At 40.4% G+C, this 18,382-nt stretch overlaps 1 protein-coding gene across 4 annotated transcripts in view; it reads left to right on the top strand.

Moving 5' to 3' along the window:
• The window catches only part of KALRN (kalirin, RhoGEF kinase), a 651,545-nt gene that overhangs the window by 366,788 nt on the left and 266,375 nt on the right, over positions 1 to 18,382 (top strand). For all 4 annotated transcript variants that reach the window (XM_011971540.1, XM_011971542.1, XM_011971541.1 and 1 more), the window contains exons 22-25: positions 953 to 1,135; positions 2,374 to 2,492; positions 7,676 to 7,742; positions 8,385 to 8,494. In XM_011971540.1, the coding sequence (XP_011826930.1) occupies positions 953 to 1,135; positions 2,374 to 2,492; positions 7,676 to 7,742; positions 8,385 to 8,494 (479 nt within the window). The remainder of the gene's footprint in view (positions 1 to 952; positions 1,136 to 2,373; positions 2,493 to 7,675; positions 7,743 to 8,384; positions 8,495 to 18,382) is intronic.

Genomic DNA, 18,382 nt, shown 5'->3' with positions numbered 1-18,382 from the left:
GTGCCAACTTACATGAGGTTTAGAGCTGGTACAGTAGAGGGGGGAACTAGGAACTAAAGGGCAGAGACAAATAGACTCGTTTGCTTACTGCTAGTATGAAGTTGGACCAGCCCTAAGCCTCTCTAAGCCTCAGATTTTTTTCATCTGTGGTTCAAAGAGACCTGCATCACTTCCCTCCACCTGCTTCCTAAGGATGCATCTGAACTCAAATGGCTTTCAGATACAGTAACACACTGTGTAAATTAGTAAAGCATATTAATATAAGAGATTCTTACATCAATAATAATAATGGCTAATGTTTATTGCTTACTGAGTTCTTACTGTGTTCCACTGTACTAAGCATTCTACGTTTATCAACTCATTTAATACACCAACCCTCTGAAGTAGGATCAGCCCTCCATATCTACAGGTATCGCATCCATGGATTCAACCAGCTGTGAACTGAAAATGTTTTTTTCAAATGGATGGTTGTGTCTGCACTGAACATATATAGACTTTTTTGTTCTTGTCATCATTCCCTAAGCCATACAGAATAGCAACTATTTACTTAGTATTTACATTGTATTAGGTATTGTAAGTAATTTAGAGATGATTTGAAGTGTTCCTGAGGATGTGGCTAAGTTATAAGCAAAAACTACACCATGTTTTATGAGGAACTTGAGTATCTGGATTTTGGTATCCATGGGGGGCCCTGGAACCAGTTTCCCCCACCCCAGCACTGAGGGATGACTGTAATATTATGATTCCCTTTTTGCAAATGAAGAAACTGAGGCACAGAGGGCTTCAATAACTTGCTTAAGATCTCCCAGTTAGTAGTAACAAAGCTGGGATACATACCCAGGTAGTCAGCTATGAGGTATCTACGGCTGCTTTAAACAGGAAGAGAGGATTTGGGATGAAGGGACAGGAGAATAAATGTAATCCAGTAACTTAAGGCCATCTTTTGGGGCAGCAAACAAAGGAGAAGGTGAAGCTTCTGATTCAGCTGGCTGATAGCTTTGTGGAAAAAGGCCACATTCATGCCACGGAGATAAGGAAATGGGTGACCACGGTGGACAAGCACTACAGAGATTTCTCCCTGAGGATGGGGAAGTACCGGTACTCCCTGGAGAAAGCCCTAGGAGTCAACACAGAGGTAGGCAGGGGTATTGCCCTTTGGGACATCCTCCCTTCTCATTTCCCTGAGCACCACTGCCCTCATCACCATGGAAGAAAAGCATGTTTCCAGAGCAGTTCTTCCGAGCTGTTGACCCCTAGAGCACCTGCCTCGTGTGGCTTTTCTAGTGGGGGAGTGCTGGGTGGATATTGCTGATCCTTTAACCTCCAGTCCCCTGTGATGAGTACTCTATACATTACAAAATCAACTGGACAGTCATGGGGCCTATGGCTACAGAACAGAGTTTTTCTCTGTATAGACTTTGAGAACGAAAAGCTTTATCTTAACTTCATAAGTACCATCTTCCACCCAATTATGTTAATCGGCAAATGATTAGAGTGCCCAGTATATATAATAGTGCTCTTTCAAGAATAAGGGGTGCAATTTGTACAAGGATTATTTGACATTTCAACAGAACAAAGGTACAATTTGCCATGAACCAGGGAAGATGAACTTTTAATCTCTTCTTTATACTAGGGGTTAGTAACCTGTGAATTAAGAGCTTAATACAGCCTGGCAATTTAATCCTAGGATGTCTAATTCTTAAATCTTCAAATAGGCTCATGATCTGAAGCAGAGCAGCCTGGAGAGTGAAGTGGCCAAACTACCTAAAGTTGAGAGAGTTAATGTCTCCCCCAGGCTTTAATCTGTGAGTTTTTATCTAGGAAGTTCCATCATATATAAATACCAAATGGTGGTTAAAATTAGTAGGGATGAGCAATGAGAAAGTTCAGTTATTGTTCTGTTATTTAGCTTTCTGTTTCCAAGGGAAATTGCTTGTTTAAATAAATATATTTGGTTTGATTATTTTCTTTTGACAAATGAAAGATGTTTTATATCTTTATGTGTTTTTGTTTCACATCTATTTTAAATGGTTAAGAATCAGTCGTAGACCAATTTATGAATGTGTTTAGATTTAATTAGGACCAAAGGCCTTGGGGAAATAGACACATAATTATCAAATGTGTTTATTGTTTTTTCTTACTGTGGATATTTACCCTAAACATTTGACCTGAACATTTTATTTCTCTCTTATTTGAAAACACAATAATGATCCCATGAAGAACAGTGCTTCTGGGTATGAGTCTGTAAGATCCCTCATGTTTTTATCCTTCTCCATTATATACCTTTTTCCCTCTTTTACCACCTCCCTCAACTCGATTGAGTTGCTTTCCCAAAGCATCACAAGGTGACCTTTGTGATCCCTCCATGTGCAGGATAATAAGGACCTGGAGCTGGATATTATCCCAGCAAGCCTTTCGGATCGGGAGGTCAAGCTGCGGGACGCCAACCACGAAGTCAATGAAGAGAAGCGGAAGTCAGCCCGGAAGAAAGAGTACGTGTTGGCTTCCGCCGCGCTAGCTGGCCCGCCATGACTGTGGTGGGCTTTCACTGCCACTTGTTCCTTTGGATAGCTTAATATGTCCTCGTGGCCACCTACAGGGATTGGGATGGACAGACATAACATTTGCATTGAGAATATGAGTTCCCTCTGAAGGTTTTGAAGTCTCTCCCGTCTGTCCTTCACCTGAATTATCTTCATTTATTAGCAACTTCCTAGACAAAACCTTCCTCATAGATCATCACATTGTACTTCACAATGTCAAAACTCAACATGGAACAAATCAAATATTTTTTTCATCTCCTCCAAATTTTATTCTCCTTTCTGATTTTCTTTTTTTAACATTTTTAATTTTTTTTTATTTTTTGGGACAGAGTCTCCCAGTGTCACCCAGGCTGGAATGCAGTGGCATGATCTCAGCTCACTGCAATCTCCGCCTCCTGGGTTCAAGCAATTCTCTTGCCTCAGCCTCCCAAGTAGCTGGGATTACAGGTGTGCACCACCATACCTAGCTAATTTTTGTATTTTGAATAGAAACAGGGTTTCACCATGTTGGCCAGGCTGGTCTCAGACTCCTGACCTCAAGTGATCTGCCCACCTCAGCCACCCAAAGTGCTGGGATTATAGGCATGAGCCACCGTGCCCAGCCTCTCTCTTCTGATTTTCTAATTGCCATCAATAGTGTCACTAATCTTCTAGTTTTTTCTAGATTATTTGCAAAAACTTCCCACAGTTTTCCTGCTGCTGGTCCCTGCCCAATTCACCTGCACAGCGATGCCAGGTTTACCTTTCTGGAGTACATTTTATTATTGCTAATACCAATACTCTCCTGCCACCAGCACCTACACTTTTTATGTCCTAAACATTACATAAAGTGCCTTTACACACATTTTCTCTTTGTATCTTTCTATCAGTTCTCTCAGGCAGCTAAGATTATTCCCATTTTACATATAATAAGACCTAGAAAAGTCAAGTAACTTTCTCCAAACCACACAGATGGTGAGCAATGAAGCCAGAATTTAATCTAGCTTTGACTCTTCAACATTCTTTGATTTCTTTCCATTATGTCTGTCACCAGCTTCAAATTGTAAATGGTTTGCTACAACCCCCAGAATAATGATAAAAATCCTCAAGGTACTATCCTTTGGTCTCATCTAAGTCAATTTTACTTCAAAATACTTTCTAGTTCAGATCACACCCTTCAGTCAGATCATTTTCACTGACTCCTCTCAGGTCTAAGAATAAATTGTATATAATTGAGAATGCTCTGCTAGCCGGGCACAGTGGCTCACATCTGTAATCCTACCACTTTGGGAGGCTGAGGCAGTCGGATCACCTGAGGTCAGGAGTTTGAGACCGGCCTGGCCAACATGGTGAAACCCTGTCTCTACTAAAAATACAAAAATTAGCCGGACGTGGTAGCACACGCCTGTAATCCCAGCTACTTGGGAGGCTGAGGCAGGAGAATTGCTTGAGCCCGGGAGGCAGAGATTGCGCCACTGCACTCCAGCCTGGCGGACAGAGCAAAACTATGTCTCAAAAAAAAAAAAAAAAAAAAAAGAGAGAGAGAGAGAGAATGCTCTCCTTTCTCTTTGTTATTTTCCCTTTCGTTTCCCTTCCTTTTTTTCCTGTTTGGTTTTATTTTGCTCTCTGTAAGTCTTATTGATTCTTTAAAATCCAGCTCATATCCTATGCCTCTATAAATCCTTTATCTACAACCCCCACTGTCATTGGCCCATCCTTTTATGAACTCCTTTACTTCTTTTCTGTACCAATTCCCATTTTACTTATTCAACCAATTCCTAAGCTAGATTGTATGCTCCGTGACAATAAGAAGTATTTTATACTCTCTTGTATGAATCAAGGGACTAGAGAATAATGAAGATAATGTAATTATTGATCAAGAAAAGCTTATAGTCAGGCAGGGCACAGTGGCTCATGCCTGTAACTTTGGGAGGCTGAGGTGGGCAGATCACCTGAAGCCAGGAGTTCGACACCAGCCTGACCAACATGGCAGAAACCTGTCTTTGCTAAAAAAAAAAAAAAAAAAAAGTAATACAAAACTTAACCAGGCATGGTGGTGTGCACCTGTAATCCCAGCTACTTAGGAGGCTGAGACATGAGAATCCCTTGAACCCAGGAGGCAGAGGTTGCCACAAGCCAAAATTGCTCCATTGCACTCCAGCCTGGGTGACAGAGCAAGACTCCATCTCAAAATAAAAAAGGAAGGAAAAGAAAATCTTATGGAACATAATTGGATATAGAAATTAAAACCTTGAGGGAAGGGCAGGACATTATTTAAAATCGCAAAACAAATAAGGACTGTAACGTCGATTTCTTTACTTGAAGTTCAGGGATACACCATTGGGCCAGAAGAAAATAAGGCATGCTTTAGGAGGCATTCCAGTATCAGATGGTCCCTGCCCTGACTTGATCTAGGTATTCAGATTTCAAAAGGAAGAAAAAGATGCTTGGAAATTGGTCCAGTGAGTGACCCGTAGATGTTAGAACGTAAAGCTGCCACCTAAGTTTACTCCTAGGTCAGCAATAGCCCATGAGGAGATGAGGCAGAGGAAAATAGGCAAGAAGAGAGTAGAGGATGCTGAGATTCCAACATTTTGGAAGAATCTGAAGTAGCTGAGGTTTTCATAAATTGAATTCTGTTTTCTCAGAATAAGAATGAATAGGGACCAGAATTCATTTAGCAAGCTGGAACCAACTTATCACTAGATTCCTGCTTTGCTCCCTAAGTATCTCAGCACCACTTTCAGAAACGTCCTGACTCCAGGTAGGCAAAACACATTTTTCTTCTTTGGTTGTTTGGTAGGGAGTTGTCTACCAACATTTCACTCTAATCAAGAATTACAGGGCATTGGACAGGGTAAGCAATGAACCGTGCCCATCTCATAAACCATTTCTTGACACTAATTCCTTTATGCTGGGGTTACAAAGTAACACATATCCAGAGATTTCTGGAGGAGTTTATGAAGAATATTTTGACACTCTGTTTGGGAATTACTAGAAAAAAAATAGTATGTCCTAAAATTAAGAAGCCCTATGTAGTTTATTTTATCAAGATGACGTAGGACCACAGGTTCCTTGGAGCTGAAGAAACTAAAGCTGCTCTATGAAGTCAGAGCTTGTTCATATGGGGAGTGGATTTGTTTGTTAGGACTGCTGTAACCAAGTACCACAAGTTGGGTTGTTTGAAGAGCAGAATTGTGTTGTCTCACGGCTCTGAGGGCTAGAAGCCTAAAATCAAGATATCAGCAGGGCTGATTCCTTCTGAGGGCAGTGAGGGGAGGGTCTGTTCCAGGCCTCTCTCCTTGATAGCTTGTAGATGGCTGTTTTCGTGCTCATGTGACATAATCCCAGAATATATGCCTGTGTGAAAAATTCCTCATTTTATAAGGACATCAGTCGTTAGATCCAGGGGCCACTCTACTCCACTACTACAGTGATACTGTTTCCAAATAAGACCAAAATCTGAGGTATTGGAGGTTAAGGCTTCAGCATATGAATTTCAGGGGGGTCATAATTCAGCCCATATCTGGGAGGGGGATGAGGGGACTACACCTGGCCAGATCTTCCTCCTTGGTTCCTTCTGTGACAACAAATAGGCAGAAGAGATTAAAGGATGGGTGGGAAATAAAACAAAATGGGGTGGTGATAGCAGAGCTAAATTGTGAAGAAAGATAGGTAAAACTGCAGGAAGCAGATGGGAACAAAAGAACAATTCTAGAAAACCTAAGGCAGTAAAATCAAAGGCAAGTTTTCAAAGCCTGTCAGTTTATTTTCCTTCTGATCTCCCTTCTGTCCTAATTTCATAGCAATCTACAGCTCATTTAATCATGGAATGTTTCCTGAGCACCTACCATGCACTCGGCATGTTGCTTACGTGATCTTGTTTAATACTTGCAGCAATTCTGTGTGATCAGCTATTTTATAAGTAAGGAGACGAGACCTGGAGAGGCAAGTCCTACCTCTGGTTGTAATTCAGTTCCTATCTGTCTGACTCCAAAGCTTATGCACTTTTTACTCTACCAATAGAGTTAAAATCAAAGAATAGAAAAATATAGAATATACCACAACGAGGCCATGTATCATAAGTTTAACAATTGCCTAAGCACATTGTATTATTTAGAGGCCCAGGGAGGAGGAGAACCCTCTCTTTAAAGATACATAACACACACTTCTCTTTGTGGGGGACTGAGAAGCAGTCATTTATTACTGATTTGTACTGTGCTTATGGTTGCATGTTCAGTTTTCTATACATCCGTTGATGCTGTAAACAAGTCCCATTGGAAATGTATTGAACAAATAGCTAAAAGGATAATCTAGATCAGAGGTCAGCAAACATAGACCAAATCTGACCTGCCAACTATTTGATATAGTCTATGAACTAAAAATTACCTTTTATAGTTTTAAATAGTTGGAAGAATTATCAAAAGAAGAATAATGTTTTATAACATGTGAAAATTAGATACAATTCAACTTTTAGTGTCCATAAATGGTTTTATTGGAACACAGCCACACTTACTTTTTTTTTTTTTAACACATTGTCTATGGCTCCTTTCACATGACAACAGCAAAGTTGAGTGGTTGTGACAGAGACCGAATTGTCCACAGAGATTTATTATCTGACTCTTTATAGAAAAATTGCTAACCCCTGATCTCGGTGTATTGGATATCTTTTCCGGACTTTGAAACCTGGTTTGTTATGGTACCAAGAACTGCTTTGGTATACATCTACAAACTCTACTGAACAGAAATCATTCTGGGAGCTGTAAGCGAAATGTGGAAAACTGAGATTCAAGCTATCTAGTTGGTGAGACAGAATATATGAACAGTCCTGCCTGCCTGTACTCACATGAATATCACCACAGAATCACAAGTATTAGTAGTAGGACTGGGGTGGAAAAGAGAAAGAATATGGACCTAGCTGAGCACAAACCTGCTAAAGGGATGCAGGGCCAATGGTCAGGAAGGATCACAAGTATCATAGGAAGATACCTGTAGGAAAGGGAAGGAATTTTGAAGAAAGGAAAAGACCTGTTGATGAAGTAGAAAAATAGGACATTTAAGAATGTCATACATGCCGGGGTGGGGAAGTGAAGTTTGAAGGAGGAGAGACATTATATCTATAACCAACTAAAAGCCCATTTGTTTCCTTCTAGATTTATTATGGCTGAACTACTCCAGACAGAGAAGGCTTATGTAAGGGATTTACATGAGTGCTTAGAGGTGAGTCTTCCAGTAGTCCGTTCACAGCTATATCGGAAAAATGACATCCTTGCCAGCATCAAGTCCTCAATTGGAATTTGGTGCTGTTGGTCTTCTCCCAGAGAGTAATGAATTAAAAAGCCAGCCAGAGGAAATCTTTCTCCTAAAGTCAAAAATAATTGCAGAGAGTTTAAAGTACTTTTGAAAAGAAAGTTTAAACTTTTCTCAGACGGGAGCTAGACCCAGGAAAAAGAAGTGTATAAGGCACTTCAGTTCAAAATAAAACCATGACACAGTCAGTGAACTTAAATTGGGTCTGAAAATCTGCATCCTGACCCCCCATACTCAAATTTACACACATTTCATAAATAACAAGAGACTGTGGAGTTTGTGTTCTTGCTAAAGTTCAGGATAATGAAATATTCAGGTTTTATTTATTTCTCTTATGTTTACTTAGCACATCACTTTTTTGCTAAAGTTCAGGATAATGAAATATTCAGGTTTTATTTATTTCTCTTATGTTTACGTAACACATCACTTTTTAAACTCTACATGCATTTACAGTTTGAGTCTTGCCCCACAAGTTTGAGTGCCTGTTTATTTTGTCTGTATTTTATATGGCATGCCAGGCTTGCCAGTGATGAAACTGTTACTGTCTTACAGACCTACCTGTGGGAAATGACCAGTGGTGTGGAGGAGATCCCCCCTGGGATCCTCAATAAAGAGCATATCATCTTTGGCAACATCCAAGAGATCTACGATTTCCATAACAAGTAGGTTTGTGGAGGGTCTTAGAGGTGCACACTTAGGCCGTAAAAACCGGGCAACAGGGTTCCCAAGAAGTGGATCAAAGGCAATTGGTGAACCTTATCTGGTCAGTTTTCTAAGGCAGTTGCTGTCAGACTTCTTTCTTACTCACTCCCCTTTCTCTGTAATTGTCGAAAAGTCCTAGTGGAGACTAAAGTCACGTATTCAGCTGTGTTCCTCCCCATCTCTCCTCAACATTCTCATTTATTGAGCCAGAATGAATACCAGGCTTTGAAGAAATAAAAGTAGCTTCTCCTCATTAAATCTTGTGGGAAATCCTGACATTAGAATTCATCTGCAGCTAACCATTCCACCTTGTGGTCTTTGGGTTTTGAATTCCATTGAAGTTTTCTGTCAATCTAAATATTTCCTCCATCCTCATTTTATCTCACATTTCTAGTTTAGAGGGAAGGACATCAACTGATACTCTGTTTTGTTGGAATAAGTAGAATCGTAGGGCCCTGAAATTTCACAAGTCATTGTTTCCAACTTGGTTGAAGAATCTTTCCCACAGCATACAAAACAATATGCTCCATGGTTAACAGAGGATCAGCAAAAAAATTGGCATGATTAGTTACACAACCAACCAGTAGAAATAACTGTGTTTCCAAAATACAAATAGAGAGCATCTCAAGGCACAAAGAGGAACATTGGCATAAAGTCTTAGAGCTCTCAGGACCCTGCTGCAGAGCAGTGCTACGTCAGGCTAGGCGAGGCATTTACGGAGTTGTGTAGGCTTGCTGGAGATAGAGGGGCCATGTGTACAGGTGTAGCAGCCACCCCGAGGCAAGACTCCAGAACAGCACTGTCCCATGGAGCCTTCTGCAATGATGGAAATGTTCTATATCTGCAGTGTCCAATATGCAGATATGGTGGCTAATGAACACATGAAATGTGGCTAGTGCTACTAAGGAACTGAATTTTCAATTTTATTTAATTTTAATAGATTTAGATTTAAATAGACCACAAGTAGCAAGTGGCTGCCATATTCGATGTCTCAGCTCCAGAATAGCCCTGTGCTAAGAATAACCAAGAGGCGAGCAAGATTGGGTGTAAAATGATCCTGGGCTGTAATAGGTCCAGATAAGGGGGGGAGATCACACCTCTCTCATCACCTCCTGGTTATTAATTCCTGGTATGTCATCAGATGGGATCAGTTTAAAGGAACATAATGTATGTAGCTCCCATGACATGCAAACCTTGTCAGATTATTAAAGCAATAAGCTCTAGGGAGAAAAATAACCGTTTGACTTTCTGGAATATGTGATAAAAGTTCCCAGTCTTTTGTTTTTTAATCATAAATTTTAACACTATCCATTAGGTTTGTCTGGAAATTTCCAGATATAGGAATATCATGTCCTCATGCTTATCATTGATAAGATCCCAATAAAACTATTTGACCATTGATCCCAAATTCCATCATCTGAGCCCAGCTCAGTATCATCCCATCTCCCTCAGGATATCTGAGAAGACATTGGACTGGCAAACGGTAAGTCATGTTACCTTACTTTTCTGACTTATGGTCTCTGGGATTTAGTTAACAAGTCTCACTTTCCCCATGTTCTTAGCAAATTGACTAACTATGGAAGCCTAGAGATCACAGCACGCACTTCCTGGGAGCCCTACATTTGCCAATCATTTGATAAGGGGAATGAATATACATTTCAAAATTGACCACGTGTAACAAAATAGCTAACATAATCATGCCTCTCATTCTATCATGATATCACTGCTAAGCCATGGTAAACAGTTTTGTCGTTTTCTAAATAGCTGAAAATCTACCTACCAGTTACAATATATAGTTCTAAGAAATCCTTTCAAAAAATCAAATTAAACCATAGAGAATCTTGCATGCTGTAAATTGAGGAAGAAATCCAACTATCAAGAAAACAGCTACCCAGCACATATTATCGAGTTAGAACATTACGAAGAAAGAAAAAGAAAATAACAACTAGCCACTCAACAACCAGAAGAGATGTCACAAAAATTAAGTTCTTGTCTTTTCCTAGAAGCATCTTTCTATCCTCCCTAACAACCACTTTACCTCTTGATCATATTGTTTGTAAGCCCACAGCAATTTAGAAACAGCAAATAAGAATCAAGAACGTGAGTTGAGTAGTGGGATACCAGCAGCTGTCTAAAGAAGACAAACTGCAAAAACAATAGGCAATAGACCCCCCCCCCCAAAAAAAAAACTCATGATGGTCAAGGGCTACTCAGCATTGGTGCAAACCATTCTATATCCCACTATAGTGCCCAATATAGTCACTGTGTTACAGCATAGCATACTTAGCATTAGTGGTAACCCTGAGTCATGAATATGTTCTGCACTAAAGGCAAATAACTGTAGTGCATTTAGAAAGCTATTGACCAAAAATAAATTAATGGTTTAAATTATCCATAATTTAAGGAAACATCTAAGAAAATCAAGCTTCATATTAATTTCCTACAGGATCTGTGGGCTGTCTTTACTGTACTCATAATATATGCTTTCTACTTGTGTCATACAAATTTTGATTAATGAGGAAAACATAACACCTCTAAAATCTCTAATAAATAAGAGATAAAATGGCAGTTAGCCAACTTAGAAAATGCAGGAATTGTGAACTCTAAAGGACAGCTTAGAGGGGAGAACATCTTTCACTGCGTAATCAGGTACCTGGCACATAAGTAAACATTGAGTAAATACTTGTTTGGTAGGTGAATGCATGGATGAACAAATTAAAAATAAAATTAATATTTGCAGACTTGTGGCTAATACCATTCAAGTCATAATTTAATCTTTTGTTTGTAAAAGTCTCAAGACAGAGCAAACCATTAGGTATGAATTTCTACCCCATCACTACAAGCACCATCTGGAAGAGCAAAATAACTTAATTTCTACATGAAGGAGTTTCTTGGAAGCTTCTTACTGGGTGGACCATACAGTTGTCCTAATACTTATTCATCCTTCAGAAATACTTCTCTGAAGTTGTCACTTCTCAATATGAAAAAAACTCAAAGGGTGCTTTTTAACCCCAATTGTTTGTATTATCCCAAAGTTGCAATTAAGCACTGTCTAACAGAAACATGCACCTCTCATTTCTAGTGCATAGCTCAGGTTATCTGCCTGTAATTCGGAAAGAGCCTATGGAAGGGAGAGCAGGAGGAAAGGATATTGGGAGATTGAGAGATTGAGAGAGAAAGGGATTGAGATTGACACGACCTTGCTAACTTAATTAGCTAAGTCACTAGAAAATTAGCACCTAGAGCAAGGGTTATGTGGTGAATACATATCTTAGCTAGATAGTATTGATCTGTCTAAATGGTGTCACTTTGAAAAATTGCAACCGAATTAGTTCTCTGTCTTGCTGTGTGCCTGTGTGTGTGTTTGTGTGTGTGTGTGTGTGTGTGTGATCTGTCTCAAGGACCTTTGTCTTTATAGGTATTGAATGGGGAAATTCCCCAGCACCAAAACTTCTTTAAAGAACAATTTAATATGTAGAATTTAATACCTGCAAACAGTGGCTTTAACACAAACTAGAGATTGAAGTAGAATGATGCTTCGTTTTGCCCTCCACTCTCCCCATTTTGCACTACATCTCTTTCCTACAGAAATAACTATACAGATCATGAAATTTACTTATCTACACAAGACTTAGACCTATTTTGATTGCATTTTGTTAGCATTTCTGGAGCACTCAGACAGGAGAATATATTCCATTAGTAGATCCCCAGACAGTAATGATTTTGTTAATGCAGTCTTCCCATTTTGCCTAGCATACAACTTGTAATTCAAGAAAATAATTTGTTTTCAGCTTGCTGATTATTAGATTTCCAACTTTGGTGTGGACAGCTTTTTGTTTAAAATGCTCATCACCTTCTGTTAAATCTGAACTTCCTTTTCAATTTTTTGGAGATACAGTCATATGTGAGTCTGAGCAATAACATTTTAATAAAATCTCTACTCCCAGGGCTCAGAGGGTCCTCTCAACCATCAAGTGCAACCCTCTCCATATACAGACAAAGAGGCCCAGAGGAGCCGTGTGTGCCCCTCCCCTTTCCTTAAAGGTCAGGTGTTAGATTCCAGGGCTTGGTCTCCCATTTCAGCACTCCCTCCCCTTCTCTCACTCCCTAGACCACCATTGGTGGCTGCCACATCTGGCTGGTTTAATTCATAGTTAACCAGCTTTCATGTGGATCTTAGAATTTGATGAATATTTCTACCCATTTCTCCCAGAGCTATGTCATTCTTGTGCCACACCCATACAACAATTACCTGAAATAAATCAGTTTTCAGCAAGGTCTAGATTTTCAAATTAGGGACCAAGTACCAAGGCTGAATGCCCCTTCTGCACACTCCCTCCTGCTAGGCTTGGCTGGAAGCTATTAGATTTGGCCTTGGCCACCAGCCACTACCCTTCCAGCCTGGTGTTCCCTTCCCTGCAGGAGCAGGACTAGAGATGTGTGAGGTTGAGCTGGGAGCACTGGCCAGGCCAGGGTCAGCCAGGAGCAGTGAGGGGTGAGCAGCAGGGGTAAAATCGAGGCTGGGGAATTTAGGGAGGGGTACCTCAATGAACAGGTGAACCACAGCCACATTTCGTTCATCTTCCCAGAGTTCCTCCTTTGGGCCAAAGGTGTGCTAGATTGAAGATGAAGCTGGTACTGTGATCAAACCCAGTATCTGCCCTCTGAGTTCTGAGAATGACATACCTGTCTGTGATAAGGGTGGAGGTGGGCACAAGTGGAGCACAAAGAAAATAGCCTCAGTTGGAGAGTAGGAAAGGCCTCATGGAGAAGGGGGCATTTGAGATATAATTTAAGAAAGGGGTGAGATTTTTACAGGCAGGGATGGCTTCCTTGATGATGGAATAAAGTTTGAACAACAGCCCTGCAAGGGCGAAAAGTGGTGAAGTCTAGCAGGGAGGTTGAAAGGCAATAGGGGGTTTGGGAGTGGGGCACCATCCTGAGTCATGGAAAGCAGAGAGAGGTCCCATTGTCACACTCTTAGGTAGGCTGGGTCTTATCACAGCCATGTCTGTAAGACTGAGGGAAGAGAAAGGAGAGGTGGTGGGCGGGGATAGTGCAAGTCAGAAATGTGGGGAGAGAAAAAAGGAAAGGAGGAGAGAGAGTTAGGTGGATAGAGCATAAGTGAGAAAACCGTGAAGTGGGCAGGTAATAAGGAGAAAGGAAGAGATAGAGAAGGAAGGAAGCAGGAGAGCAGGAGGGAGGCAATGACAGGGGAGGGTGGATAGGTAGGTGGGGTAGGTAGGCAGGCAGGTAGGTAGGTAGGTAGGTAGACCCATCTAGGGAAAGAGGCTCTAGGGGAAGGATAGGGGATGAGGAGAAGGAGAGCAAGGGAAAGAGATGGATAGAGACCTAGACCTTCCCAGAGCTACCATCCTGTTGCAGAAGAATGAGCAAGGTAGTGTTTTTCAAACCATTTTTTATCATGAACCAAAGAAAAATACTGTACATTATGCCCTGATATATGCATGCATATATGCTATACATAAAGGGGAAGTTAAATTTTGAAAAACAATACCTGCATTATGTGTGATGCACTGTGGTATTTTGTGTTAGGTTCTATTTCTTCCTCCTCTTTTTAAAAATTATCGTTGCCACCCGTACATTGATTTTACAACCCCTTCAAACACAAGGGGTTTAATCTATGGCTGCACGGTGAGGCGCTAGCTCCACCAGGTGGTGAGAGAAGGGATGTGCCGTTCAGGCCACCGGGGAAAGGCCACCCTGCCAGGCTGCTGCTACTTTTCCTCCCTCTTTGCCCCTCCTCCCCCTTCCCAACACACACACTCTTGCTTAAAATGTGCATGTTCTATGCTTTCTAAGCTTCTTCCCCCACTCCAAATGCCTTTGATATTAGTGGTTTCTCATTTATAGAAAATCATAGAATTATCAAATATAAAAGCCCGAAAGAAATCTTTAAAGATAATCTAGTTGTCCCTTGCTCTATAGAAACTGAAACTTACAAAGGTTTATGATCTGCCCAAACCAAAATTAGTGACAGAGGCAAAGAATCCAGCTGTCGTTTTCTTAATAGTCAAATGTCAAGGAAAGAGGAAGGGGAAGACCTGTTGTGCTTTTTCTTTGGTCCCCAAACGCACACTTGCAGAGGTAACTTGCAGAACCCATCAGAGGAGCCCTGTACAAATGTAGCTGTGGTCTTGTTACTGTGTTTGTTTGTGTTTTCAGTAAGCTGTCAACATTGGGGCTGCTTACAGACATTGGGGAATACCCAAAGCAAGACAAAGTCTAAACACTTCGTTTGGATGTGTCAAAGTAATGTTGGTTTTAGTTTTACACACTAACTTCTTAGCATCCATGCCTGGTTGCTAAACACCACCTTAATGGACATGAGTAACATTAAGCATAAGATTAATCTTTTGTATTTTTTGTTAACATTAAACTTGGTATATATCTATGCAAATAACTTTACTCATCTGATCACACAGATTAGACAAAGTAAGAAGATACTGGCAAAAACGTATTCAACAGGTAGCCATGCAGCAAGGTAAATTTTGCTGCTTGTGGTTGGAGGCTGAGAGTGTGATGTGCTGAATGGGAGTCCAGCCCTGCAGACCATTCCTCTTCATCCCTAACCTGGGCTAAAGCGTCAAGTGTGAAATGAAGGGACAGAGCCAGGTGCTTCTCATGGCTCAGCCTCAGTGATCAAACTGTGCTGAAACTGTTACATGAAAAATCCAGCACCTTTCCCTGAGCGTACATGACCCTCCATTAGTTTAATACCTGCTCCAATATGCTAACCAGCTATCTTAGCCCCTACGGTCTAGAGCCTCTTATGTTCTAGGCTCTGAATCTGCCTGGTCATTAATGGATTCTTTAGAAATAATCTCTAGCTCTACTTGCATGAAAGCAGTTACCCAGCCTTGCTTTGAAAAGAAGGCAATATCCTGGACTTCCTACAAATACATGAACCTCACATCTGTCTCCCCACCTCATTTCCGACTGAATGTTTAAATGTATGCTCCACTTTGTTCCTCTTTTTCCCATTGCCAGAACAGGCCCCTTCCCCTTATTATCACCTCTGGCATTCCAACAAGCAAATGCACATTGACATACAAGGTCATCAAATAGATATTTCCATTTAGATGCAGACTGCACCCTTCATGTAAAGTCTGTTTGCTGACAAGATTGTGAGCCCCTCAATGAAGGATACACTTCCCCAGAAGCAGTGAGACTGTAGAACAAATTCACCTTCCGAGAGAATAACAAAACCAGTCTAGCACCTTTGAAATAGTGCTATTTCTATCATATTTAATGACAAAACTCAGAAAGCTTTCTGTTAATAAATGCCAGCAGTTTCATTTCCCGGGATTGTATACAAAGCCAAAGGGAAGCATTTTCCTCACAAAGTAACTGCATAATATATTATATTGTAATAATTTAATAGAGTAATGGCATTGCCTTGATCTTGACATTTCTTTAAAAGTTTTATTCCTTTCTGAAAGAACCCCAGACATTCACACAAACGACTTGCTTTGCTCATTCTTTCACAATTTATTACATGTAATTATTGGAGTGGTGAGGGCCAAATTGTTGCTATAGAACAGCTAAGGTGAAATGTTCCATCATTTGTGAAGAGAGTTGTGAGCTGTTTTGCTTTAATTTAAATTCATCATGTCTATTTGAAGTAAGTAGAATGATATTGATCAGACTTAGATAATCTGTCGTCTTCATAAGCTTCAAATTAAGAAGCAAAACAGAGTTTAATATTGCCACTTACTTTCAACAATTACATTGAGATGGTAATGAATATCTTATTCAAACTTATCAATTGATGCACCTGGCACAAGCTGAAAAGGTTGTTTTTTTTTTTTTTAAAAAAATCGTAGCTTTCTCCCCCTAAATTAAATCCTATAGAACCAATGTAGGATTTGCCATCTGGAAGCATGCTGGAATCTAGGACAGTTGCCTTTAAATGCTGATCTATGGACTGGATGTGTGGGCATTACCCAGGAAGCGTTTCTAAACAATGCATTTACTCAGATAGTCACCCCAGAAGGTGATGCACAACTAGGTGTGGGGACCACTAACTAGAGTTTTACAAGAGTGTTCCTTGAGACAAAGTCTGATACTCCCCCCAAAAGTGTTGCACCCACAAGGAAGTTTGAGAAGCACTGCATACTGTATTTACTTGAGAGGTTTATAGTGTAACTCAACATATTATAGGATTTTGGAAGTTCTTCAGCAAATAAACCAGCTTAGCCCAACATTTCCCGAACAAGGTGACCTTGGAATCTAATTGTTGCTTAATAACCAATCAAGATTTTCCCAGGATATGGTTTAGGAGAAAATAACCTGCTGCAGAGTTTTCAGCGAGGGCTTGGTAGGGAGTTCCCCCTAGATGTAAGTCTCCAGGAGTGGGGAAGAGTGTCAGGTATATGTGTTTATCAAAGAGTATGAGTTTATTAAGATTGAGAAGCACTGATCATGAAGAACTACTGTTTATTTAGTGTCTACTGTGTACCAGGCACTGAGTTGGGTTCTTTTACCTGTGGATTAAATCCTTACAAGCACCCCCACAAAGTTGTTATTTTATTATTATTTTTTGAGACGAAGTTTCACTCTTGTTGCCCAGGCTGGAGTGCAATGGCGTGATCTCAGTTCACTGCAACCCTCCGCCTCCCGGGTTCAAGCGATTCTCCTGCTTTAGCCTCCTGAGTAGCTGGGATTTTAGGCGCCCACCACCACATCCGGCTAATTTTTTGTGTTTTTAATAGAGACGGGGTTTCATCATGTTGGCTAGGCTGGTCTCAAACTCCTGACCTCAGGTGATCTGCCTGCCTCAGCAAAGTTGTGATTTCAAGATGAGGGGGATGAAGCTTTGGAAGACCCTTTCACAACTGTGACCAAGTGTGAACGCTGATTCTTTAACTTGTGCTTAGTTGTGGGACAGGAAAAAAGTGAGACCTGGGGATAGGTAGGTGGGTGAGCTAGTGGTAACTGCTGTTAAAACCTTCATTTTACAGAAAGGCATTCCTCATGAAAATTATATGCTGTGCATTTAATTCTGGTTATAGTATTTTTGTTTCCTGAGGATTTTCAAATTGTGCATCTTCCCATAGGTGTTTGGTAGCTGCTATCACAAAAGTCAGGGTATTGCTCTATTTAAATTGATAAGATTTTAAATAAAGTTGCTAGCACTGTCTTTCTCTCTGTCAATGTTCAATTCTTTAGACATAATTATCATTGTTTACTTCAAATTAAAGTGACCAGACCAACTGACCTTGGGTCATAAGTCAAGTAATGGTTCTCCTTGAGTCATCATGGGTATACTTGCCACTTCTGAAACAATAAAACAGTTTTATATTGTGTGTGGAATGTCCTGATCCAGGCTGTTTTACCATTTCTTTGACTATTCTTAAGGGAGAACGGCCCAGGCTGGGCACAGTTGCTCATGCCTGTAATCCCAGCACTTTGGGAGGCCAAGGCAAGAGGATTGCTTGAGCACAGGAGTTTGAGACCAGCCTGGGCAACATGGCAAGACCTCATCTCTATTATTTTAAAAAAATGTTTTTAATTTTAAATTGAAATGTGTTTGTGTGTGTGTGTGTGTGTGTGCATATCTAGATATGTGTGTGTGTGTGTGTGTGTACCTGTGTGTGTGCATATATATGATGATGAGGCAGATTGATTCTTTTCTCAACAAAAAAGTATATTTCCCTTTGGATCTTAACCTAAGTTTGATCCTCAATTATAACATTATATAGTGCTTTTTAAAATTTGCGCTTTAATGGTCATATTAAGTACATATTAGTTTAAATGTGTCACTTGTAGTTCTTTAAAAGGTAGCAACAAATATGATACTTTTTGACTTTGAGCACTACATATTT

This window comes from Mandrillus leucophaeus, unplaced genomic scaffold, assembly GCF_000951045.1.
Source record: "Mandrillus leucophaeus isolate KB7577 unplaced genomic scaffold, Mleu.le_1.0 Scaffold123, whole genome shotgun sequence".
Classification (NCBI taxonomy): Eukaryota; Metazoa; Chordata; class Mammalia; order Primates; family Cercopithecidae; genus Mandrillus; species Mandrillus leucophaeus.
Note: the sequence above shows the minus strand (reverse complement) of the source record. Positions and strands in the feature narration are given on the sequence as shown.